The sequence below is a fragment of the Acipenser ruthenus genome, chromosome 37 (genome assembly GCF_902713425.1).
Source record: "Acipenser ruthenus chromosome 37, fAciRut3.2 maternal haplotype, whole genome shotgun sequence".
Classification (NCBI taxonomy): Eukaryota; Metazoa; Chordata; class Actinopteri; order Acipenseriformes; family Acipenseridae; genus Acipenser; species Acipenser ruthenus.
In genome coordinates this window covers 10,542,216-10,568,232 of record NC_081225.1, presented here as the reverse complement: position 1 = coordinate 10,568,232, position 26,017 = coordinate 10,542,216, and the positions used below count along the sequence as shown (strand labels likewise).

Below are 26,017 nucleotides of genomic sequence, written 5' to 3'. Positions count from 1 at the left end.
AAAACACAAACTCCCTGGCAAGCAGGCAGCTGCGATTCTGGATTCTCATTCCACCCATAGGCTGTTCAGGTGGGACTGTAAAGCCTTTTCCCATTTGCTGTGATTACAGCATGCAGACACACATTCAGAGAATTACAATTGAGACCACCGGGTGGCACTGTGTGCTATGCAAAAATAAACAGTTTAGAATTAAAGTAAAATACTGTTCCTGGCCGAGGATATAAATAACTCATAACGAAAACAAATGAACTCTGAATGATCCGGAACCCAGCAAGGTTTGCAAACGATTTTTTTTTTTTTTTATACAAAAAAAGTTTTAGTGAAGTTTGAGAAAGACTTCCAGTCTGTAACTGGTTGTCATTGGAATTTATCATTCAAAAAGTCTTCAGGCGATCACCGACACACAGTGCAAGTTCATTTACTGCATTTCTTTCTGTTACAACATTAAAAACTTCAGGGAGTAGTACAGTTAGTGATCTGATTGGAGGTGGTATACTGTAGCTTAGCGTACCGACATCCAATTAGATTATTGCACTTAAAACAACGCAGCAGAGAAGCGTGAACCGTGGGAGATGCGACCAGAACTTGGAATTGCCATTGAAACAAGTTGAAATAAAAACACACCCGTGTCCTTCTCTCTAATATTTTAACTCAGATGTTTAAAACAGTTTGCTTGAGGTATCAGACCACGCTCCATTAACTCAAAGCATCTGCTGGATTCAAATCAAATCTGAACGTTTCCTGCACGAATCACCATCACTGCGTCCAACTCCCTGTCCATAAGAAACACATGCAGTCTATAAATCATATCCTATACCTGTGCGATTAATGTCGTTTTAACTTCAGAAATAAAGCCGAAACGTCTGTCTCTTCACTTATTGAAGTTTATTTCAGCGTTTCTAAATTCATCACTGTTGACACTGCATCAGATCACATTTGAAAACGTTACCTTCCACAGTTTTTGTTAAGAACTCGTTCTCAATTCTAAATAACCGAACAATAATATAAAGTTAGGAAGCAGTTTCTGACTCACCTGGTGTCCCGTGAGTCGGCAAAGAAATGTGTTCTCACCGGCGTACTCTGTGTACTCTGAAAAGAGATTGCATTGAAACCTGCTTTAATAAATAATAGCTCACTAGCCAAACCCACTAGGAGAGCGGTGACATGACAGGAACAGCGAGATCCCGTCTCCCAGTCAGGAGTGCTGGGTGGGGCAGGTAGGCAGAAAGACAGCACCCTGGGTCCTAAACTCCCTCATATTCCAAGCAGCCTCACATCAGCTGGCTCGCTAACTGGTTCAATTAACTAGTTTCCTGTCTGGAATTAAACGGGTTATAGAAGCTTGGATTCCAAAGCATGCAAAACCAGAAGCAGCTCAGGGTTGATTTTAGTAAGAATGACACAGTAAAAAGCTTGCAACACCATGTCTTTCTGCACCTTCCTCCGTTTCGTACGTGTTGCTACACTGCTGTAGGCTTCGGAGCAGTGGGGCACATTAATGATTGATTTTAGTTATCCATAGGGATAGCATTTTGGTTTATAGAGCTCATGTCCTGCCCTTGATTTACTTCCCTATACGCTTGTCATCTGCTGGATCAGGCCGGGTATCTCGTGTCTTATTCGTGGTGTCGGTAGGTGCATGCCGACCTTTGACTGGTTTTGTTTTAATATAGTGGGTGAGTTCACGGAGATCATTCTGCGCAGATTCTGTGCAGAATCTGACCAGTTCATAGAAGGTCATTGGATAAATTGTTCAGATTCTGCGCAGAATGATCTCCGTGAACGCACCCAATGTGTCGACTAGTCTAATGAGCGGCAGCGACGATGCTGTTGATGCAAAGAACGCTAGTTTTTTGGGGGGTTTAAAACGAAACAAACCAAAAACGAGTCATTTTCTGAGTCATAGACGTCTTATCTATTACAGTACACATGTGTCATTCAGTTCACGGAATACGGAAGTGTTTTTTTTATTGCACGTTATGTACCTAGTGTTCTTTTTTGCAACAACACCACAAAAAAAAAGGTTTTAGATTTTTTTCATACGGTTCATCTGAAAACTGTATACACGTGTATTGTTCTTGCATCACAGTTCGAATTGTCTCTGTTATCTGCCTGTCAAAAATGGATTTTAAAAAGATGAAAGTATATTATTATTATTATTATTATTATTATTATTATTATTATTTTAGCCAGGGAAAAATACTAAAGTAAAACTCTTGGAGTTTCTCGTGTGCCGCGGCTATCCCTGTGAAAGACACACATCCCGTTTGGTCTGATACGTCTTTACATCTTTCTTTCTGTATACAGTCTCTGCCTTCAGATTCCCTGCAGTTTCACGCAGGCGTCTTTCCTGCGTGGGGAGGTTTGATTTGGGGGCAGCATGCAGGCATGCAGGCGCGTGGAGAGACAAAAACAGGTCAGTACCTCACCCGGGCTCTGGGGGTGCTGTTTCTGAGACAGGCGCCTCTGCATGCCCTCAATATCCGAGTCCAGCTCTGCCTGAAACTGACTCAGCTCTTTGGCAAGAACCTCCTGAGAGAGGCCGGCCAGGGAGAGCAGGAGAGAGGTTACAGGCGTGACACTGCTAAACAACACACACTACACAACTAACACTACACAACAATACAACACAATACAATACAACACAATGCAACACAACGCAACACTACACACTACACAACTAACACAACAATACAACACAATGCAACACCACACACACTACACAACAATACAATGCAACACTACACACTGCACAACTAACACAACACAACAAGCACTACACAACAATACAACGCAACACAGCACACACTACACAACAACACAACACAGCAAACATTGCACAATAGTTGATTTATCACAATGAGAAACTAGTCACACACACACTCACACACACACACACACAGGAGGGCAGGAAGCCCGGTGTGCTGCTCACCTCAATGGGCGGAGAGCGCCGCCCTGGTGGAGACTCTGTCAGGGGCCTCTGGATCTGAAAGGCATGATGGGAAACATGGAGGTGAGTCAGCTAACCCTTGTAAAAGTTTACCATGCTACAGTATATCTGCACGCTGCCCCTGCAGTTTACCATTCTCTCCACTTTCAATCCATCTAGACAGAGTCAAATCACTAAATTCACAGCTAAGACCTCTCCTGAAGCAAGTGGGCTTCCTTACTCTATGCGTTTGAGTCACACATTTTTATTTGTATTTGAATCTGTGAAAAAGTACTGATCCCAGGACAAGCGCAGCCTTTAAATACAGGCTCTTGCAGGATAAACCAGTTGAATCACTTTTTGGCAGATCTGTGAATCAGTGCAAGTAGAGACTAGTCCGGACTGTCACAAAACCTTTACAGTATATAGCAGCTAGTCTGTGATTCACAACAACAAACCCACACTGATGGGCTATGCATAAATTGAATTAAAACAACATTATATAAAAAATACTTAAAAATGTGAATCTAGTTTGAGTCTCTTTTTTTAGTACAGCTCACTGTGTTTCTTCTAGCTGTACCTGTATGTTTGGTAAATTCAAACTACTGGCCAAGGAAAAAAACATGGCTGACATCTTCACATCCAAACCTTCCCTTTAAACGCTCACAGAAGACCACTTTTAAAAGTTGACCACAGTAAACTGTGCTTTACAATCCCTCTCTGTGCTTTACAATACCTCTCTGTGCTTTACAATCCCTCTCTGTGCTTTACCAGACCTCTCTGTGCTTTACAATCCCTCTCTGTGCTTTACAATCCCTCTCTGTGCTTTACCAGACCTCTCTGTGCTTTACAATCCCTCTCTGTGCTTTACCAGACCTCTCTGTGCTTTACAATCCCTCTCTGTGCTTTACCAGACCTCTCTGTGCTTTACAATACCTCTCTGTGCTTTACAATCCCTCTCTGTGCTTTACCAGACCTCTCTGTGCTTTACAATCCCTCTCTGTGCTTTACAATCCCTCTCTGTGCTTTACCAGACCTCTCTGTGCTTTACAATCCCTCTCTGTGCTTTACCAGACCTCTCTGTGCTTTACAATCCCTCTCTGTGCTTTACCAGACCTCTCTGTGCTTTACAATGCTTCCCTGTGCTTTACAACCCCTCACTGTGCTTTACCATTCCTCTCTGTGCTTTACCATGCTTCCCTATGCTTTACCAGACCTCTCTGTGCTTTACAATGCTTCCCTATGCTTTACCAGACCTCTCTGTGCTTTACAATGCTTCCCTATGCTTTACCATACCTCTCTGTGCTTTACAATGCTTCCCTATGCTTTCCCAGACCTCTCTGTACTTTACAATGCTTCCCTATGCTTTACCAGACCTCTCTGTGCTTTACCATGCTTCCCTATGCTTTACTATACCTCTCTGTGCTTTACAATGCTTCCCTATGCTTTACCAGACCTCTCTGTCCATTACAATGCTTCCCTATGCTTTACCATACCTCTCTGTGCTTTACAATGCTTCCCTATGCTTTCCCAGACCTCTCTGTGCTTTACAATGCTTCCCTATGCTTTCTCATACCTCTCTGTGCTTTACAATGCTTCCCTATGCTTTCCCAGACCTCTCTGTGCTTTACAATGCTTCCCTATGCTTTCTCATACCTCTCTGTGCTTTACAATGCTTCCCTATGCTTTACCATACCTCTGTATGCTTTACAATGCTTCCCTGTCCGTTACCAGACCTCTCTGTGCTTTACAATGCTTCCCTATGCTTTCCCAGACCTCTCTGTACTTTACAATGCTTCCCTATGCTTTACCATGCCTCTCTGTGCTTTACAATACTTTCCTATGCTTTACCAGACCTCTCTGTGCTTTACCATGCCTCTCTGTGCTCTACCATACCTCTCTGTGCTCTACCATGCCTCTCTGTGCGGTGCTGTCACTCTGGTAAAGGTGCCTCAGGAGAGCGGCCTGGCTGTCCTACCTGATTCTCCTGCTCCAGAGCGGTGGTCTTGCCTGGCTCGTAGTCGAATATGCTCTTTGGTTCTGGGTGCTGCCTGCCTGCCCTCCCCCGGTCACACTCTGTGTCTCCAGGCCCCAGCTCACTCCTGCAACAGCCAGCGCGATTAGCTGATTTATTTCCACGGAAACCAACCCCTGCCTGAACAGATCGAGACTTGTCAATGTGTTGCTCTCTTGTATTCCTTCATTGAGAAGGCCCTGGCAGTCCCACCTCACTGGGGACCTGAAGGGGGAACTGCTTAACGCTCTTTTCTCCTGTTTTCTTTTCAGCGCAGGGTTGTCGCCAAATCTCATCTGCCACTCTTCTTTATCAAACTTTACTGCTTGGTTTATTAACCAGAATCACCACCTCACGAATCTCCTTTCATCAGCTTCCTTTAAAATGCAGCTGAGAACTCTAGATGCAAACCCTGAATATCTTGCGTTCTGCACTATTTCTGTCAGGTTCTGTTTGTTTTTTTTTTTTAAAAATTCATTTAGAAAGACAAAAAAAAGCATTTTGCCGTGTTATAGCTTTTGCCTGATCATTATAAAAACGATATAAACAAGTTTGAATCAAGTTTGAACTTGTTTTTTTTTTGTTGGCTGCTCCCTGTTTTGTGAATACTAAAGCTACTCATAAAGAAACATTCTTGAAATAACTTTGCAAAGGGCCCCGGTGGGTGAACTCACAAACCCTTTTCATCTGCATTTTTATTGGCAGGATGTTTGCTGAAGGAGAAAAAACACCTGCTAATATCACACAACTAAAATCTAAATCAAGTTAGGATTACCTAAGAGGTACATAAGAGTATAAGCAAGCTTACAAACGAGAGGAGGCCATTCAGCCCATCTTCCTCGTTTGGTTGTTAGTAGCTTATTGATCCCAGAATCTCATCAAGCAGCTTCTTGAAGGATCCCAGGCTGTCAGCTTCAACAACATTACTGGGGAGTTGGTTCCAGACCCTCACAATTCTCTGTGTAAAAAAGTGCCTCCTAGTTTCTGTTCTGAATGCCCCTTTATCTAATCTCCATTTGTGACCCCTGGTCCTTGTTTCTTTTTTCAGGTCAAAAAAGTCCCCAGGGTCGACATTGTCTATACCTTTTAGGATTTTGAATGCTTGAATCAGATCTCAGTCTAACTTCAGTATAACCCCTGGGAGCTGGAGAAATGTTCATTATGTCAGGTTTTTCATTGTGATAGGGTTTAGCAATTTGTTGTATTAGAATAATGAAGAATGCCACATTCACACTGGAGAAAGTTCAGCGTCAGTCACTAGCGAGCTTATTTTATCCAGGTAGATTTTGTAAAAGTGATCGTTCTAATAGGGCTAATTTCCACTGAAAAAAAACGGTGCTTGAATCATTAAAAAAGGGGGTCCGTTATGTCTAGGCAGTGTATGTAGGCTCACACACGCATGGGGAGCTGGCAGCTACAGATGGTCCAGATGCCCCTTGTAGAATTCTCTCCTCTGACCTGTTTGAGCTCCAAGCAGCTACAGGACAGGGAGGGGCAGGTGAGTCAAATAATCCCTCTGATTCACAAGCTTCCTGAAGTCCGCGGCTTGCAGGATCAGAGGGGATTAATCCGCACCCATTATGAGCCACTGTGGTTTAGCGTCAAAAGGAGCCGTACACAGAAACAGAAGTCTGCACCTGTGGGAAATGCTGTGATCTAATTGGTTGGTGATGATGACATCATATATGATACTTACCAATCAGGCAGAGCTCTGTAAGGGGAGAGCCCAAAGAGATTTCCATCAGGTAAGACTCCGTCCACGATGTCCAGCTCAGCAGGGCGGCTAGGGGACGAGTCTTCACCTCGGACAGGGGGACACCAAGCTGCCAGTGATGGGAACGTCATTCAAAACTCCACTTGCAGTCTGTTACATAATAACTCAATTCAGCGTGCAATGAAACCCTAACTGTGCCCCTTCTCTAGCTCGCACGCTGTCACAGCGCCACGGCTCTTAATTTGTTTAATGGCACGCAACAGTTTAATGAACGGCGAGAGATTCAGCCGAAAAATGAAGCTCCCAGTTCCCTTTGTTTAAGCCTCTCCAGGGGGGGCGTGAGGGGTCCTGCAGTACAAAGACAGAAGCTTCTGCTGGACTGCAGACAGAGACGATGATCGGAAGACATTCAGGCAGCCCTGATCCACCGAGCTGCAGAATCTCCACCTGTTTTTTTTATTTTTTTTTATCCCCATTCCTAAACGGGGCTACACAGCAGCGTTTTCTCACCTGAAATTCGATTTATTGTTAAGAAGTCACAGCAGCTTACCATCTGAAGCGCTGAGTCCACCACAGTCAAAGTCAAATTCTAAAAAGAACAATAAACCAGTTATTAAGGTATGAGCCACTCAAACAAACGACACACGCGCTGGAGAGATGCGAGTTCTGCCAGCCAGCAATCCGAATTAGGACTGAAAGAAATGGATGATCTCTGTATCAAAGAACAGCAGTGTGGAGTAGTGGTTAGGGCTCTGGACTCTTGACCGGAGGGTCGTGGGTTCAATCCCCAGTGGGGGACACTGCTGTTGTACCCTTGAGCAAGGTACTTTACCTAGATTGCTCCAGTAAAAACCCAACTGTATAAATGGGTAATTGTATGTAAAAATAATGTGATATCTGTATAATGTGAAATAATGTATAATGTGATACCTTGTAACAATTGTAAGTCGCCCTGGATAAGGGCGTCTGCTAAGAAATAAATAATAATAATAATAATAATAATAACAAATATATATGACCTGCATATATATAGAGAGTTAAATAGAGGAGTAATAGGAGATTGTTACATCATTAACTGTAGTAAATGACATCACAAACACATTAATAGAATTCAATTGAAATAAGTGAGTGTGGTTGCCATGGCATCATAAGCCTGTAAGTACCTCCACTGTTGTGTTTTCCCTTGACAAAGGCGTGTTAAACACACTGCAACGTTGGGAAGTTGAAACGTACTGGAGCGTTTACTACAGCATACCAGGGTGAAATCTCCGAAGCCCCGAAGCAGAGGCTCTTGGACTTCTTCCTGGGTGTCTTTGTTAAAGTACAGTGTGTCTCGTTCTGTAATCTGAAGCTTCCTTGCTGCTTGTTTGACCCTGCAGCGTGCTTTGTTGTTTCAGGGCTGACTCTGACGAAAGGAATGTTTTGTAAAGAATGGCTGGGAAAGGGTTTGTTACCTGGAGTCTTCTTGTGGATCTGTTTGAACATGCTCCTGTACCAGTCCCTGGGCTTGTGTACACTCTAGCACACACACAGAGAGAGAGACGGAGAGAGAACCATGAGAGACAGGAAGAAAATGAAAGACAGAAAGAAGAAAGGAGAGAGAAAGAAAGAGACAAGGAAAGAAAAAGGGAAAGAAGGGAGACCGAAGGAAAGAAAGGAAGACAGACAAGGAAAGAAGGAAAGAAAGAAGAGAAAGACAATGAAAGGAGAGAGAAAGTCAAGGAAAGAAAGGAGAGAGAAAGACAAGGAAAGAAAGGAGAGAGAAAGACAAGGAAAGAAAGGAGAGAGAAAGACAAGGAAAGAAAGGAGAGAGAAAGACAAGGAAAGAAAAAGAAGGGACACAAGGAAAGAAGGAAGGAAAGAAAGAAGAGAAAGACAATGAAAGGAGAGAGAAAGTCAAGGAAAGAAAGGAGAGAGAAAGACAAGGAAAGAAAGGAGAGAGAAAGACAAGGAAAGAAAGGAGAGAGAAAGACAAGGAAAGAAAAAGAAGCAAGGGAGACAAGGAAAGAAGGAAGGAAAGAAAGAAGGAGAGAAAGAGACAAGGAAAGAAAAAGAAGGGAAAGAAGGGAGACAAAGAAGGAAGGAAAGAAAGAGGAGAGAAAGAAAGAAAGAAATAGGGAAAGAAGAAAGGGAGACAGAAAGAAAGACAGACAAGGAAAGAAAATAAGGAAAAGGAAAGATGGAAAAAAGAAGGAAGGAAAGAAAATGTAAGGAAAGAAGGAAAAAAAGAACATTTCAAATACATAGCCCTACTACAAGTAGAACGCTAGGCTGTGCAAAGCGATCTGTTTTCTCTCGTGGTATTTGGTTTCCAGTTCTTCCAGCATTCCTGTGCTGTGTTCAAGGTGAGAACACTAATCCGGTATGAAAAACTGAATCAAAAGAAGAACTGGAAACCAAACGCCATGAATGATGGGGAGGTGTGAGAACCGTTTCATTGCATGCACCTCATTTATAAACCATGCTGCGAGCAGGGGTCAAAATAATAAGGAACTGCCTGACGTCACTTCTGCACAAAGTCCAATATATTTTGTTTCATGCATCCTTTAAGCTTGACTTTTCCTCTAGATTGCTCGTTATAATTCACCAATGAGAAACAGGAATTCCAGTCCCTTTAATCCTGTGTACAGAAGGTATCCTGTGCATAGACCACAGCATAGCCACAGAGCTCAAATAACCACGGCACTTTTTAATTAGTGGTCAATGAATGGTGTCTTTGTTTTTTTGCGATTTATAATGATTAGAATTGGAATTTCAATAGGTTTTTTATCTGTGTTTCTGGGGCTGGAGACGTTAATGGCTGTACTTACTGATCTGGAGGCTATGGGCATTCCCGTCTCATCCACGGGTCCGATCCCAGCGAACTTGATCAGCTTTGATTGCCCTGTCTCCGAGGAAGGGGGCGCTGTGCTCGGTGAGTGTTCCACAGGACTGCGCCCCCTCCTGGTAGGAGACAGGCTTCTCCTGGGGGGCCCCGCACCAGGGGCCCCGCCTGTGTGCAGGGGCCACACACTGGCAGGGCTGGATCCGTTCACCTGCCAGCCTGTCGAGAGACGAGCGAGGCCTCAATTGTGCAGTTTTTGAAAGAAACTTTTAAAATGTTCTAGTACACTTGGTTAAAGTCATCTCTATTCGCAAGCCATGCTTTCAGACTGTGTTGCACTTCATTCACCCAGGCCAGTAAGCAGCCAGCTGCTTCTCTTAGTCACTGAAATGCTTTCAGACAGCAAGAGGTGAGACGTGTGGAAACATTCTTTGTTCTGCGTTTGTATGGCACGGTGCTTTTCATGAGAGCCCTGCTGGATGTAGCTCACGCACGTTCAAAACAGATGTACAGAATTATTGTGTCGACTGCAATCCCTTGAATAATATTATCATTATCACAAGTGGCCCCCGGCTCTTACCCTCGTGTAGATTGTGGGGGGGCGCCCCCCTAGCGGGTGATCGAAACGTGGGTTCGTAGGAATCGAAATTCAGGGTGTGGGAGCCATCGCCATTGATCACCATGATCTAAGAGAAAAAGAAGATCAGCCAATGTGCTCATTGGTTTGTTTTTATTCCTGAAGCTAACATTACCCCTGCATTGCATTCTGGAAAGGAACTGGAAGAGCCCTTGCCTTCTGTGCGGGCCGTGTCTTGAACCCGAAGCCCTGGCTCGATGAGCAGGGACTGGGAGGAGGGGTGAGCAGTCCGGGAGAGGCGAGCCCTCTTTGGCCTGCTTCCCTCTGCAGGTGGGCTGGAATGAAGTCATCCAGGGAAGGGATGCCCGGGGTGTTTGTTTCCAGGGGGGAGGTTTGAGTGACGCGCAGCGGGGCCGGGGGGGAGGCGTATTGGTGTCGCTCGCCCGGTCCATCGCCAGAGAACATGATCCGCGAGCCGTTCTGATAACCCAGCTCCTCCACTCGGCGCTGCTGGGACACACCAGAGCTCTCACAGCCAGGAGACATGAACACAGTGAAGCTTTATGACATGTAGCTATTCCACACATAGGGACAGGCAAACCCCCAGCAGCAAGGATAGAGTGGAGATAACATTTAAAACTGTACAAAAACACAGAGTTAGCAGAAAGATACCAGCCACCAGGTAAAGATACTTACAAAAGGGCCCAAGGTCGATGCAAAACAACTGTAATGCATGTAATGGAGAAGTGACTAAAACAAGACACAGACTTAATGCTATCGCTGTTGTGCAGATTGAATCTGTTCCTCGTTTCTACTAGCATTGCTTCCGAAACAATTTGATTGCATTTAAAGTGAATTCCCCCCACTGGCACCAATAAACCAAAACAAATTGAGTTTCTATAGCAACGGGAGTGTGCACAGAGTGGGAGCTGATCAGAAGGGGAGTAACTGTCCTCCCAGTTATGACCTAGTGCGTGTGTTTTGTTTTTTAATCAGTTGTTGCTTAAATTCATAGCTTCCGTCTGAATGACACGTGTCTCTTTTCTGAATTTGTTTTGAAGTAGAATGATTGGGCTGGATCTCGTACTGAAGTCTCAGACGCTGTATAGAAATGTAGCACACAGTTACATTAATGAAACGGGGTAGAAAACACCAGACGCTTTTGTTTTTTAATAGTCAACATTAAATTTTGGTGCACGTCCCTGTGTACCTCCCTGAAGATGGCAAATGAATCTACTAGAAGTCTTGTCAATATCTGACATAGGATTGTTTCTTTTATTATTACTAGGGCAGTAGTGTGGAGTAGTGTTTAGGGCTCTGGACTCTTGACCGGAGGGTCGTGGGTTCAATCCCAGGTGGGGGACACTACTGCTGTACCCTTGAGCAAGGTACTTTACCTAGATTGCTCCAGTAAAAACCCAACTGTATAAATGGGTAATTGTATGTAAAAATAATGTGATATCTTGTAACAGCTGTAAGTTGCCCTGGATAAGGGCGTCTGCTAATAAATAAATCATTATAATACTACAGTTGAGTGATTTATAGTTTTCGATGAAAAGCCAGATCTTTTTTTTTTTTTTTTTTTGAGGGTTCACTTAAATATTTCCTCTTTTTTAATTTTTTTAAACAGTTTGTATGAATTCTATGGGGCTCAAGAAGTTGCCAAAAACTCTGCAAAAACATCTCTTGATTATGAAATAGATAACAGGCAACAGAGCACGGTGCGATTATGCACGCAGTGATCGAAACTCCTATAAAAACACTCAGGTCATTATTCCTGGACTGTGATTGGATTTAATTGTAATCTAAAATACGTGTGAAAACACACACACACACACACACACACACACACACACACACACACACACACACACACACAAAACAAGCCAATCTGGTCAGGTTTGAATTTCCATGAAAATAGACTCCGTCCTCTGCTGTACAATACTGGCACTGATTTATCTGTAGACGGTTTCACAGGCTGTGAAAAAGCTCATTCCCATGACCTCAGTGTACAAACACAGAGAGAGAATCCCACACACACACACGCGCGCGCAGAGCTGCTGGGAGGGGTCGCCATGGGAACCACAGAGGCAGTTGGGGCAGGGTCTGGGGGGGTGGGAGGGAGGGAGGGAGGGGGTGGGGTGGGAATTACCATTCATGCATTTGCCACAGCATCACCCTCCAACTATTATTTTTGAATGGACGGCCTGCTGAATTAATCGGCCAATGACGAGCCTCCATCGCAAAGCTGTGAAGAATTTTAAAGGTCTTTTGAAGATGGTTAAGCGTGAATGACTGGAATCGTATCTAGTGTTCAAAAAATGTTTTTAAAAGACCTAATTAAACCTAAGCAGGCTCCTTCCTAGTGCTGAACTCACCTTATCTCTAAGGCTTAGGTATTCCAGAAGCTTGGATCAGGATCAACTCAGAGTTCCGTGGCTTTGAATGCAGTTCTCACTTACAACCACAAGATGGCAGTCTTGTATTACAAAATACCAAGATCGATTGTTTGGTGTAATGAGAGAGCACACACGTCAAAATAATTAAATTCACTAGTTAACAGTTGATGGTTTTATAACTGTTTAACCCTTTACTGTCCCCATACCTATTCAATGCCTGTTTTCTCAATGTCAAATATATTGGACACTGGGCAGCAAAGAGTTAATTTTTTGCATGGGTAAACTCCAGGACAAAACTTTATCACAGTGATTTTGTCGTTTTCCATGCTTTCTCTATACATATACCCATTTTAAACCTATTTTTTACAGTAGTTTACCACGTTTAATATGCATGACTATCCCTCTGCAGGCTTCACAACGCTACCCTATGCTTTACAGGCGATGCTAGCACTGTGATATGCTATCACAGTGCTAGTGAGTTGATGCGTTACCTGTGGTTGCATGTCACCTGGCTGTCTCCTCTCAAAACTCATCCAGTTCAGGTGTTCAGCACAGCTCCATGGGTATAAACCTGTACCAGACAACAAAAGCAGGTCCTGGTCACTTCCAAATCCTGTTATCCTGCAATGACATCACACAGTGCAGTTCCAACTAACAAACGTCACAAAGGGTCCAAGGCACAGCACAGCCTGCCGCGGAACCACCGAGTCCATTCAGGTCCGACTCGGAGGGGAAGCGGCTCAAAACTGAATGTTTTAATAAAGTCCAAAGATCTGGTCTCGAGGATGTTACTAGAGGCTGCATCGAGAGTATTTGGAGACAGCTCTCCCCTTACTGGAATAAAACGGTTGACTCCCATCTCAGATTTTATCCACTTGGAAGACTCCTCATACTCTGTTGCTATGGAAAAAAGTTTTGCACCCCCTATAAAATGAAACCTGCTGAATAATGTTACGTTAACATATTGAATTACACACCGCTTTGTAGTTTTCCATATACTTAACTGTCAAAAGCTGAAAAATGTGATATTTCGAAATCTAACATGAAATACTGTACTGCTGTTATGGCTTCCGGTAGACTTTTTCTTGCGATATCATTTCGTAGTTTCTTGGATTACCATGACGTTAAATAAAATATCTAAATTATGTTCATATAGTTAATGATAAACCATGAAACAGAGCCTGGGGATCAGGGTGGGCCAGTTCGGAGAGCTCTTCATGTGTTGTCTTTTACAGTATTAAAAAATTCAATCATGTCCTGCTTGAGATCAGTCATCTTAAAGCTCTTCTTTAAGCTCTGAGATTAGCCTTCGCGGGACTGCAAACTACAGCTCTGGCCAGAAGTTTAGCACCACCTAGATTAAAATCAAATAAAATAAATTGAGACTCCAGGCGCAGTAAGGAGACTCTTTCCTGTCACACAGGAAGTGAACTTATAGTGTTGTGGCAGGGAAACACTAGCAAATCTCCATCAAAACAATCAGGGACCTGAGACAGTCACTATTACAGGAGCGCAGTTTGGGATCGCTGTACCATAACTGGGGCTCCAGCCCATGTGCGATTTTTGACGCTAAGCTGGCAAGTTTGCAGCACTTTGCAAAAAGAGACAAAAAAACAAAACTGCACAAAGAAGAATCTGTTCCAAACGAGGGATGTGCCAGATATTCCAACAGAACAGACAGGGTGGTCTGGCACAACACCAGACCAAACGGGATCACATTCAGACCCCTTCCCGAAAGATCTCCAATCGCTACGGCGACAGTGCCAGTGGTTCTGTACTATGATATGAGGCTGCAGACGGGAAGGCAGGACTTCTGTTTGGGTCGTTCTGGTCCTGTTGTCCGGAGACAACAAGATCAGGTTTGTTATTGACAAGTTTACCCCTTAAGGTGCACGAGGAACTGAACGCTTGTTCAAGCGACTTCTTCATCTTAAAACACATTTCAGAGCGACTCAGGTCTCACGAGGAGGAAACGGACCATTTGAATGACCGGATCCAACCGGTCAGTACATTTGAAACCCGGTTTCGTGCCCCTCATTACAAACAATAAGAAAGGCATCATCATTTTTTACACTACAGTAACTTTTAAAAGTGTGTTTAAAGAATTAAATCTGTTTCAATTAATATGAGTGACTCTGGGGCTGATACCTGGAGGGCATGGGCTGTCTTTTTTAAATTTTTTGCAGTTAATAAGCGAAACATTTTCAAATAAAGCGAGAACGCTGCTCTTTCCCAGGGATCTCCTGAGCAGCAGCAGCGATGTCGAACCAAATAAGGTAAAAACCTTGACTCGCTCAGTTCATTACGCAGCACTCCTTTGAAGAAGCAAAAACTCTCACCAGGTCTTAAGTCAGGCTGGTTTCCAAGTGTGCAACGCAGAGCAGCTAAATTAACATCATGAACCGTTTCCCAGTCTGAGCGCGGAGAGAGCACACCTCGCCTGCCTGTTTATAAATCACGTTCAGCCAATCAAAACGCACACATCCCAGCACATCCTAGCTTGTCTCCTGCGCGCCAGCTGACAATTCATTAAGCACATTGTAACTGTACATAATAGCATTGGCACGCTGTGGAAGCGCACATGTATTTACTAAGTAACTATACAGTAATTAGAGACACTGCATGGAAAGACTGTATTTATGATGTACTATTAAACATAAAAAGTGCCGTTGTTGTTCTTGAGAAATCCTGAACAGCGATTGGCTGATTTAACACAGATGGTTTTTAATCCATAATGTAATACGAATGCAGAACGACTGGGAGGGCTTTATTTATCATGTTACCCTCCACCAGCAGTGTCTACAACGCAGTCATAACTTTCCAGGCTCATAGCATTGTGAATGTCACGCCAGCGAAGTCAAATACCAGAACAGCCTTGCTTCGGTGCGCCACACAAAAACAGGATCCTAACGCTCTGATCCTCTACCCAATGGCATCAAAAGACGGACCTGTTTCTGAAACTAGGCTGGCAAGGGTGTCGCGAGACACGGGTGCGAATGGATAGATTGACTCCGCTTTTGTGCTCTTTTAAGATGGGATAATAAGCTATTTCAAGACGACTGAAATTCTTTGGCGTGTGTTTACTACATTGTGGTTAAGGATGCTGTGCTCTGAGGAGGCAGTCTTTGTTTACACTGCAGTTTGTTTACAAGCGTGCGGAGACAGGAAATCTGAATAGAAGAAGCAATGCAGTTACACCCCTTCTGCACTGGCATGCGTTTTTAAAAGGCATGCTTTAAACCTCAAACTAAAGACCACTTCATAAAACACCATCGTTTTCTGACATGCACTTTTCTAAAAAATGAGACTGGACGTGGCACTTCTCCTATCTGACCACCTTACTTCCCAGTGCCAGTTAAGAAAAAATACACTTTGCAAATAGTTTCTAATCAGCAGAAAGACAATTCTTACCATGTCGTGTTCAGAAGATCGCCAGCTCTAACGCTCGCCTGCCTGGGTGTCTGTGTGCAGTCGCTTGGGTGAATACCAGCTTTCAGCTTGAGGGTTTTGGTCGGAGTGTCTTTGAAGACTGAGCGAGAGAGAGAGAGAGAGAGCGAGAGAGAGAGAGAGAGAGTTCCCTGTCACAGAGGTAGGCGGAGTCTGTGAGTGTGTGTGTGTGTGAGTGTGTGTGTGTGTGTGTGTCTGTGTCCTGACAAGTTCTCTGAATGATGTAGGGGTCTGAGCATCATAAACAAGTCCCCTCCCTCCTCTCTAGGTAAAGTGACAGCCTGGTCCTTGTTCTCTCTGCGGTCATGTTGCTTCGACACCAGAGAAAGCACGGCCTTCACAGCTACAGTGGAGAACACCAGGTAACAGAATATCCCGGCGCACAGCAGACTAGTCCCAACTGACACCTATCACAGCGCAGTGCAGGCAGGTAGGAGCTGCAGAAACTTCCGTGATGAGAGCGGAAAACAGTTACAAAGGCATGTATGACAGGACGCAGATTGCAAATCAGAACAAACATACTAAACTGGATGATCGTTTACTGTCTTACCCTGGAGAAACCAGCCATGGCAAACACAGTGCATTGAGAGCAGATACTGCACAGTACAGCGGTCCTGATACGGCAGCACACTGTCTGTCTGGCGCGGAGATGGTGGGACTGCAGTGCATTGTGGGAGATTGTTCATGCTACCATTGGTATGACAATGGGACCATTCAAGCAACGTCTCAATGCTCCCTTTCTATTACTGCTGCCAGGTACAGAGCCACTGCAATGCCACTGAAGAGAATGTGGCAAGACCTTGCACATAATTTCAATGCTGTTATGCATAGTTACAATACACTGAACGTGGGAATCTTTTTGCATGAGATACTGCATGCAAGTACACAACTGTATCAGAAAAGGGTTAGGGTTACGTCGTGCAAAAAGACTTCAGTGCATTGTAACTGTGCATAATCACATTGTAATGATGTGTAAGCACACTTGCATTTACTAAGACACTGCCATGTAAATACACAGTGATTAGAGACACTGCATGGAAAGTGTCACCCAAGATTTTTCCCACACCACAGGTCAGAGCAGCCAGTAATAGATATATTCAGTATAGGCTGGTTCACTGGGAATGCTTCCCAGAGCTATGCAGCGTGCTGTTGCTTTCTTGTATACTGTGGACATACTAAAAACAGCAAGAAGCATGGTTTGTGTTGAATAAAACAAGTAACTAAACAAACACTGCGCATGTGAAGTGCCTACTTTTATTTAAACAGCTGGCAATAACGTGCCCTGCCTGATTGTAGACATGTATTTGTTTTCATATATTTATACAGGGCGGGCGCTCCTACAAGGCAGTTTCCATACGGAGAATCCCACTGCTCCGAGGGGCCACTAAAACGTCTGTGCTGTTTAGTGCATAGATACTTTATTGATTTTTTAAGTGCCGCTCCATTTAGAAATTTACCCCGGCACATTTGCGTGGTAAAATACCTGCTCTACTTGCAGGCTACAGCACTATTGGTAAGTTACTGAAATATGATACGGCCCAGGTTTCAAATTTCATTTACGTGTGAAGTAATTATATCTAAATACATGTGTATCTAACCCTAACCCTAACAGCAACCCCAACCCCAACCCCCAACATCCAAACCCCAACCCCAACCCATCCCCATTCCCAACCCCAACCCCAACCCCTAACCCATCCCCATCCCCATTCCCCAACCCCAACCCAACCCCAACCCCCAACCCCAGCCCCAACCCCAACCCGTCCACAACCTAAACACCAACCCCAACCCGTCCTCAACCCCAACCTGCCCCAACACCAACCCCAACCTGTCCCCAACTCCAACCCCAACCCCAACCCCAACCCCAACCCATCCTCAACCCCAACCTGTCCCCAACTCCAACCCCAACCTGTCCTCAACCCCAACCCCCAACCCCAACCCCAGCCCAACCCAAACCCAAACCCAAACCCAAACCCAACCCGTCCACAACCTAAACACCAACCCCAACCCGTCCCCAACCCCAACCCCAACCCCAAGTCCAACCTGTCCCTAACCCCAACCCCAACCCCAACCCCAACCCATCCTCAATTGATACAATTGTGTAGTTGCATTTATCCTGCAAAAATATTTCCATGATAAGTACATTGTAACTGTGCATAATATCATTGTAATGATGTGTAAACGCACATGTATTTACTAAGTAAGTACTCTGTAAATACACAGTGATTAGAGACACTTCATGGAAGGGCTCTAGCCAGGTACATTTCCAGTGAAACTAAGAAGAAACAGATTTCATCAGAGGATTGTTTGTTTGTTTTTTTAATTAAGGCAGCAAAACCAGATCTCAAGAAAGTATTACAGTTTCGCTTGAACCAGCATAACCAGTAAATCCAAGACCTGCCAGCAAAAGGAAATGTACATTTGAAAGACAAACCTCCTCCTAAACGACATGTTTAGCCATGAAGGGTCGTCCCAGGTGTCAGACTTATTATTTTGTCTTGGTCAGAAACAGTAAAACTGGTCCCGGCTCTGCTATTGTATTTACAATCCTTTCCTTTTAAGATGCAAAACTAGCAGTGTGCTCCACAAATTAACAGCAGAGTAAATGATTAGGCTGTGTTAGCGCCATTCAAAAACTAAATATAATAAGTACCTGTTTTCTCTCATTCTCCTTGGTCAGTCAGTGCTCCGCAGGGCTCTGCACAGGACAGTGCACTAACTCGCCTCACTCCCTGAACTTCAGAGACGCTGACAGGAATCTCCATGGCAACCCAAGGGCCACTGCTAAACACATCCCGTTCTGCCTGCCCTTGCCATGAAGAAAGCTCTTTGTGTGATAAGGTGATATTTCACAGGGCAGGGTTTAGCCGTATCGGGAGCACAATGCAAATACCTCCCTGCCCTCTTACACAAATACTTTTGTTTTTGTTTTTGAGCTGCTGTCACTGTGTTTGTTTCGCATACTGTTGGCAGTGAAGAAAATATATATATATATTATTATTTATTTCTTAGCAGACGTCCTTATCCAGAGTGACTTACAATTATTACAAGATATCACATTATTTTTACATACAATTACCCATTTATACAGTTGGGTTTTTACTGGAGCAATCTAGGTAAAGTACCTTGCTCAAGGGTACAGCAGCAGTGTCTCCCACCTGGGATTGAACCCATGACCCTCCGGTCAAGAGTCCAGAGCCCTAACCACTACTCCACACTGCTGCCCATATATATATAACAGTCTGAATAACTTCATGGTTTATTTTTTGTTAGTGTGCAGCTATCCAGATCTCACTTTTCACACTGCAGCCCAGCGCTTTCTTTCTCAAACCACTGAGCTACTCAAACCCACTGCCTTCCATGTTGCAGCCCAACACTCTAACCACTGAGCTACTCAAACCCACTGCCTTCCACGCTGCAGCCCAGGACTCTAACCACTGAGCTACTCAAACCCACTGCCTTCCACACTGCAGCCCAGGACTCTAACCACTGAGCTACTCAAACCCACTGCCTTCCACGTTGCAGCCCAGCACTCTAACCACTGAGCTACTGTTGAAAGCTGAATGAACCTGCTGCCAGGGCAATCATTGGAACAGCGCACTGAGAATGGGGTTCAGAACAGGGGTTAATGGCAGCGCAAACACAGCTTAAGAGTCTGCTATCAGTACTTCAGCACAGTATCCATGTGACCTTCCACTAAGATACAGTGTGCATGCCTGACCTTCTTCCTTGTGATATCTCTGACACATGCTGAACATACATGCTCGCTACTTTTAACCTTGAATAAATATGCAGAAGCGGTTCAGACATTGTTGGCTTGCCAGTTTGTTTACATAACCTAAGACACAGAAGCTCTCCTCTCTCTCTCTGAAAATGTCTGTGAGCTGGGCAGCCTGTCTCCTGCTTCTTTGAAAGACACGCAGCGATCACAGTAAGTCTACAAAACTGTGCCAAATAAACTCCACTCAAGAAGTCAAAAGTTTATTTTTGTTTTTTTTACTGCATACCACTTGACTTTACGCAAACAGATCTCGTTGTTTTTCGGAAGGATTACATCATTTGTAAGCGATTGCACGGAAGGCTGGGCTGTTGTTTGCTATCCCATCTTTCCCTTTGTCTCGCTCGTGCTCTGATTGGGGGGGGGGGGGGGGCTGGTTACAGAGGAACAGAGCTAACACTTTTTTTTTTTATATCAGTCAAAGCGATGACATATTCCCTGCTTCAGCCGTGCTGCTCACTTACCGCGCGTGTGCACAGTCTGACTCACAGGGAGTGGATCTGATTGCTTACTCTCTTAAAGGTGTAATCTGCCAATTAAAGGATCCCTCTCAACCTGTCATACCAGGTCTGCAGCGCTGAAAGGGTTAATGAATCACTGTTTCGAGTGAGGATGCAGCCGCAGGCCATGTTGGTGGAACATCATCACAAGTACAGAGGATTGAGCGAGGCTAGTAACTGCTTGTAAACTTCAGTCCCCTTGCTGTGTGGTGAACGCTTTGTTTTCAGAGAGCAGTTTTGATCTGGTTTCTAAGCGCGGTAAAGCACAGGGAAGCACTGCGCCTGTAGCTATCTGAATCTCACGAAAGATAAATATATGTGTGGGTTTGAGATCACCAGCTATAACTAACAGGAAGCTTCAACCAAATCTACTCTCCACATGTGCAGCACAAGGACTGCTGGAAAGGTCGAAATCATGGATGTTGTCTAAATCCTTTGCGTAGACCACAGGACATAGTTCAAACAACAGCAACTCTCTTAATAGTTTGTAAAAGTCCCCTGAACTCATGTGGAAGCATCTTAACACAAAGTGGTCTAACATTTTCACAAATGAGCGCCTAGTGTTTCTATATCACATCACTATATAAAGGATACCTCATGCATCTGGACATGCACGGCTATTCAGAAGTTGAAGCTGAGCTTGTCATGTCATGCAGCAGTAGCGCCCCCTACAGTTGTGGCAACTCCTGCAACCTGCCTATCCTGTGCTCTGCTTCAGCACAACACACTGACCAGTAACTGACCAGTAGGGGGCGAGGTCCAGTCTGTGAGTCTCTGACTGACCAGGAGGGGGCGTGGCCCAGCCTGTGTTTCCCCACAGAGAAAGGTACGATCGAAACTAATTTATGTGCTCAGTGCTGATGAAGTTAAGAAACTCCATCACACACCGTCACAGCCCGAGCAAAACAAAAACAAGGAGGCAACGCGCTGCCCTGGAAATAACTAGAAGAGAAACATCTGTACAGTACTTACGGGTGTGGTACGTCTTGATTCAGCGGCTGGTAACTCTGCTTTGTAGAATCCAGAGGCTCAGCTGTGCACTGAGGAAAGGGAGGGAGAGTCAGGCTGTGTGAGTCTGAGAGTGTTACACCCACTAGTCAGTCACTGGGCAGCTTGTATAGGGATCAGTCTAATAGTTTCCATCCTGAAGCTGGAAATAATAGACACTGCCGGAAAAACACAGCGCTGTGTTCAATTAGTGCTGCCCACCTCACCCAGGGGGGTGTGTGAGAGGGGAAGGAGAGAATAGGAGGGAAGGGGGATCTCCTCATGGTTTATCACGGTGTTTCCCATGCTTGTAATGCCTGGTTTTGTTATCTTATTCATCTTCGCTGTGCTTTACAGTGCACAGTTTTTTTTCTTCTTTGAGTTTGGATTTCTGAAGTTAACAAAGAAAAGGGAAACCGTGCACGAAGCAATAACATTATCGTCTCGTGATTAAGACACGTGTTTCCATCAATTTAAGGACTTTCGCGATGACTCATTCTAACAGCTTCTAACTCAGAGCCAAAAAAGCAAACTCCTCGCTGGGCGAAGCAAAACGGTTTTTTTTGGAAATTTCCGAATCTAACTTTTTCAGAAAAAACAAGAAAATGATATTAAAGGACATTGTCAAGCTGTCTGAAATCGATAAGTTGGTGCACACGCGTCCTGGGAGAGTCCTGAGACACGCACACACTCACACGGACACGCACACACGCTCCAAGTCCCTGCAGGCTCTCACAGTGTGGGAGTGGGGGTGGAGTTCGTGGGGTGAGGAGACGCAGCCAGTTCTGGCGATTGCACTGAGAAGTTCTGGCGATTGCACTGAGAGCCTGGCTCAGCGCGGCAGGATAGCTGCAGGAACGCTGAGCGGCTTGTGGTACAGCGCGGGACAAACGCTTTGCAGCACCCTATAGCATGAACACATTGTGCTTGATAAAGTGAAACCTGCTGACTCATTTTACATATTCAATTACATACCGCTTTATATATACTTAACGAAAAAAGAATAATGTAACGTGAATTTAACATGAAATACTGTACTACTATTATGGCTTCCGGGAGACACTTGCAATATGATGTTGTAGTTTCTTTCCTGTATTCACTGAGGATAATAAGGGAGTCAGTTAGACCAAAAAGATTCAGCCATGTGATATAGTGAGTACATTATTATTATACTCTCTGGAGATTAATAATTACAATGGCAGCAGTATTATTATTTAGCAGACGCCTTTATCCAAGGCGACTTACAGAGACTAGGGTGTGTGAACTATGCATCAGCTGCAGAGTCACTTACAACTACGTCTCACCCGAAAGACAGAGCACAAGGAGGTTAAGTGACTTACTCAGGGTCACACAGCGAGTCGGTGGCTGAGATGGGATTTGAACCGGGGACCTTCTGGTTTCAAGACCTTTTCTTTAACCACTGGACCACACAGCCTCCTTTACTGCACACTATCGTGAGTACACAGTGTTTCCTTACAGTTTTATTTACTTTATAATTTTTTAAGAGGGGATCTTATCGCGTTGAGATGATAATAAAGCGCTTTATTATCCAGTACAGAGTCCTGCAGCAGAGCCTCGCGTGGGGTTAGTGTGCCGCAGCGCAGACTTGCAGACCAGCTTCTGGAACTCGTATCCTGACAGCGCTCACTCGGTCCACAGCCCGCTCCGGTCTCAGAGTGGAACCAGACTGAAATCAGACGCGGGAGCCAGAACTACAGGCATTAAGCCAGAGCCGCGGTTACACAAGAACAAGGCAGGAGGACCCCAGAAACACGCTGATCAGCAGACTGGTGCAGTGAACTAGAGGAAAGGGCGTTTCAATTGGATTCTGTGCAGTATTCATAACAGCATGATGAAGGCCACAGAATACTGGATTTTAAAACAAGGATCTGGCAGGAGTAAAATTAACCTGTTACCAAATCAAAGAAAGGAGAGAAGCCCTCTCCTGTACAGTGGAATGCGTGTTATTGATTTCAGCTGGCATTTTATATCAGTTCTAGTAACAAATGTAATAATGACAACATGTTAGGAATACTTATAATCATGGTTCAGTATGTCAGCAAATATGTCCTGTAGAATTCTATAGCATTCTGTCAATGGCAGCCTATTGCAGCTGCCTGACATCACTTAGTACAGAACCATTGTATTGCCATTGCAGTGCCCCTGTCTGTCTGCATTGCCATTGCAGTGCCCCTGTCTGCCTGCATTGCCATTGCAGTGCCCCTGTCTGTCTGCATTGCCACTGAAGATCATTTGGGAAGGGTGGGTGGAAAGCATGAAGAAAAGTGTTGTGGACGGACCGAGAGGAGAAAGAGAAGATAGAGAGAAGAGGGTCGAAGAGAAATGAGACGCGGATTGCAGACTGTAGACTATCCACAGATGAAAGACGCAGGAGATTGCATCAGTGCACTGAAGAGGATGAAGAGTGCTTACACTGTATATGTAACTGGGAACCACACGCTCTCATCCCCCCTCTTTAAATTAAACTCAGCCGGTCCCAAATATGAAATTAGAGATCGTTCAGTAAACTTCTGGTTTTGTGCTCCAGAGCCCATCAGCGTGTAAGTTGACAGCGCTGCAGAGCTGAGAGTGGAGTGTGTAGACTAGTGCTCATTATTATTAAGGTGCTGGTAATGACAGCGCTGCAGAGCTGAGAGTGGAGTGTTTAGACTAGTGCTCATTATTATTAAGGTGCTGGTAATGACAGCGCTGCAGAGCTGAGAGTGGAGTGTGTAGACTAGTGCTCATTATTATTAAGGTGCTGGTAATGCCAGCGCTGCAGAGCTGAGAGTGGAGTGTTTAGACTAGTGCTCATTATTATTAAGGTGCTGGTAATGACATAACATCTGGCTAAGGAACCCAACATCTTAGTAATTATTTTAATCTTCAGAAGTATACTTCCTGGTAATTTCAAGATGATGAGGGAGGGTAATTGCATAAGGAGCTAGGCTGCAACGCCTTAGCTGTAAAGCAATTTAATCTTATCTTCAGATAACCGTCATGCTTATCAAAACACCTGCGTGTCACAAGACCATTAGCAGAACGGCAGTGCACAGGTTCAACTGCAAAGACAATGCAAAACATTACAACCGGAGACCTCTCTCAGCCGTTAATGGCATTCTCTTCATCCACCTTTTCAATGAAAATAACCATTAAAAAAATAATGTACTGCCCCGCCCCCCGCCCCCCCCCCCCCCCCCCCCCCCCCCCCCCCCCCCCCCCCCCCCCCCCCCCCCCCACGCACTATTAAAGCAAAACACTTATGACTATAATTCCTACCGTTCTCAGCACCATAAAACGTTCTGTTACTGACCCCCAGAGAAATCAGCAGTCAGATTAGTCTACTTACAGAGTCTCGGTTGATTTAAGGAACACCGCTATAGAGGTTCTTCTCCCGTGGTAGTGGAGCGATGTGGAGAAATCCCCGCGTTCACGCTCCCAGTCAGACGGGAGAGCGCACACTGTCCTCACGTCCAAGACCAATATTGATCTACTTCTCGCTGTGCGATCAACAGACAAAGTTCAGCTCTTTTTACAACAGCAACATAAAATAACTGCCACGTTAACGCACCGTGCGCTGCTATTTCGTTGTGTTTGAATTACAGGGCGGGATCAAACCTGTTTTGATATTACAGATTATATTCCTGTACTCAACCTGTGAACACACTGCAGGAGCATTTACGAACGAGAGGCGGGCATTCGGACCATCAGCGCTCGTCCGGGTTCCTAGTAGCTGCTGACTGATCCTAAAACTGTGTCAAATTCTGCGTAAAGAACCGTCTCTTCGGTCCTCCGCCTCTGCGCTTATAATATTGCGCTAGAGTAAACTTTGTCGAGTCTTTTAGGATTTGAACAACTTCAAAAGTCACCCTCGTGATCCTTATTTGTTTCTAGGCTCAGTGGATGCCCTCAAACTACCGTCATCCAAATCCATGTCTATATTGCGGGAACCAGAATTGTACAGGTGTTCTCCGCTGATGTGTTAGTTAGGTGTTAACAGCAAATTACAATCGAGCCCCTTTAAATAAATCGTGAGCAAATTGAGGCTACACACTTGGTCAACCGACAGCAAAACATTAGAGGTCTTGTGAAATATACACACTGCCGCTGTATTACATGTCAGGGGACCACTACGCCTACCCCTGAGGGTGAGTCTGTGGCACTGTCTTAATTCAATAGTCTAGTGAAAATAAAGTCATTCAAAACTATCAACAGTTTAAGGGATGCAAACGAAAAAACAGCAGCATTAATCAGGTCCCTTCAGCGGGGATAACTTCCATAGATTTATTGTCTGATCCATTTTACTGTACTGTTGCCTGCAGTGCTCACCTAGTGGGAGAGAAGGGTTCTGCAGTACAAAATTAAAACATCTTTTTGGAATGGATTTAGATGCGAAATATATATTCAAGCACTATCTCTTTGTCACCACCCCACAGTAAAATGCGTTTTCCCCCGTAGTTATTCTATTGTATTTACGCATGAGTTTACGCCCCGGTTTTGTCATGTTTTGAATAGGCTTCTCCGTAGCTCTCTGGGCTTTGACGAAGGCCTTATCTATGCTTTGATCATGCTTTCACTGCGACTTATTATTGCGCTATGCCTTTTATTGTGGAAAATGTTTATACCACCATAACGATCATAGGAAAAATCAACAGGGGTAACCCTGCATCTGAAATAACGGAAACCCTCCATTCACAACCCATTGCCCTTGAGATCCGATTACTAAACTGGAGACACTGCATCCCAGGCAACGCTTTCGAAGTAGAAAATGAGGGTTTAATCAGCGGAGGTTTAGCAAGAGAGTACCCCCTTTAAACCACCGTGACCCCCCCTTACAGCGGATCAATCTCA

The 26,017-nt window shown here is 44.6% G+C and overlaps 1 protein-coding gene across 5 annotated transcripts in view; it reads right to left on the bottom strand.

Moving 5' to 3' along the window:
• LOC117966423 (vinexin-like) overlaps positions 1–24,534 on the bottom strand; it is a 35,651-nt gene extending 11,117 nt beyond the window's left edge. Inside the window, exons 1-13 of one of the 5 annotated variants that reach the window (XM_059008450.1) lie at positions 21,152–21,250; positions 15,869–15,986; positions 12,949–13,028; positions 10,275–10,565; positions 10,062–10,167; positions 9,468–9,700; positions 8,112–8,175; positions 7,208–7,246; positions 6,640–6,766; positions 4,908–5,031; positions 2,933–2,986; positions 2,425–2,532; positions 1,034–1,089 (exon numbers count right to left, since the gene is read on the bottom strand). In XM_059008450.1, coding sequence (XP_058864433.1) covers positions 1,034–1,089; positions 2,425–2,532; positions 2,933–2,986; positions 4,908–5,031; positions 6,640–6,766; positions 7,208–7,246; positions 8,112–8,175; positions 9,468–9,700; positions 10,062–10,167; positions 10,275–10,565; positions 12,949–12,990 — 1,244 coding nt within the window. In that variant the 5' untranslated portion in view covers positions 12,991–13,028; positions 15,869–15,986; positions 21,152–21,250. Of the gene's footprint in view, positions 1–1,033; positions 1,090–2,424; positions 2,533–2,932; positions 2,987–4,907; positions 5,032–6,639; positions 6,767–7,207; positions 7,247–8,111; positions 8,176–9,467; positions 9,701–10,061; positions 10,168–10,274; positions 10,566–12,948; positions 13,029–15,868; positions 15,987–18,554; positions 18,702–21,151; positions 21,262–24,515 lie in introns of those variants that run through there. The other 4 variants (XM_059008451.1, XM_059008452.1, XM_034912420.2 and 1 more) reach the window with 4 other exon arrangements.
• Between the last annotated feature and the right edge of the window lie 1,483 nt (positions 24,535–26,017).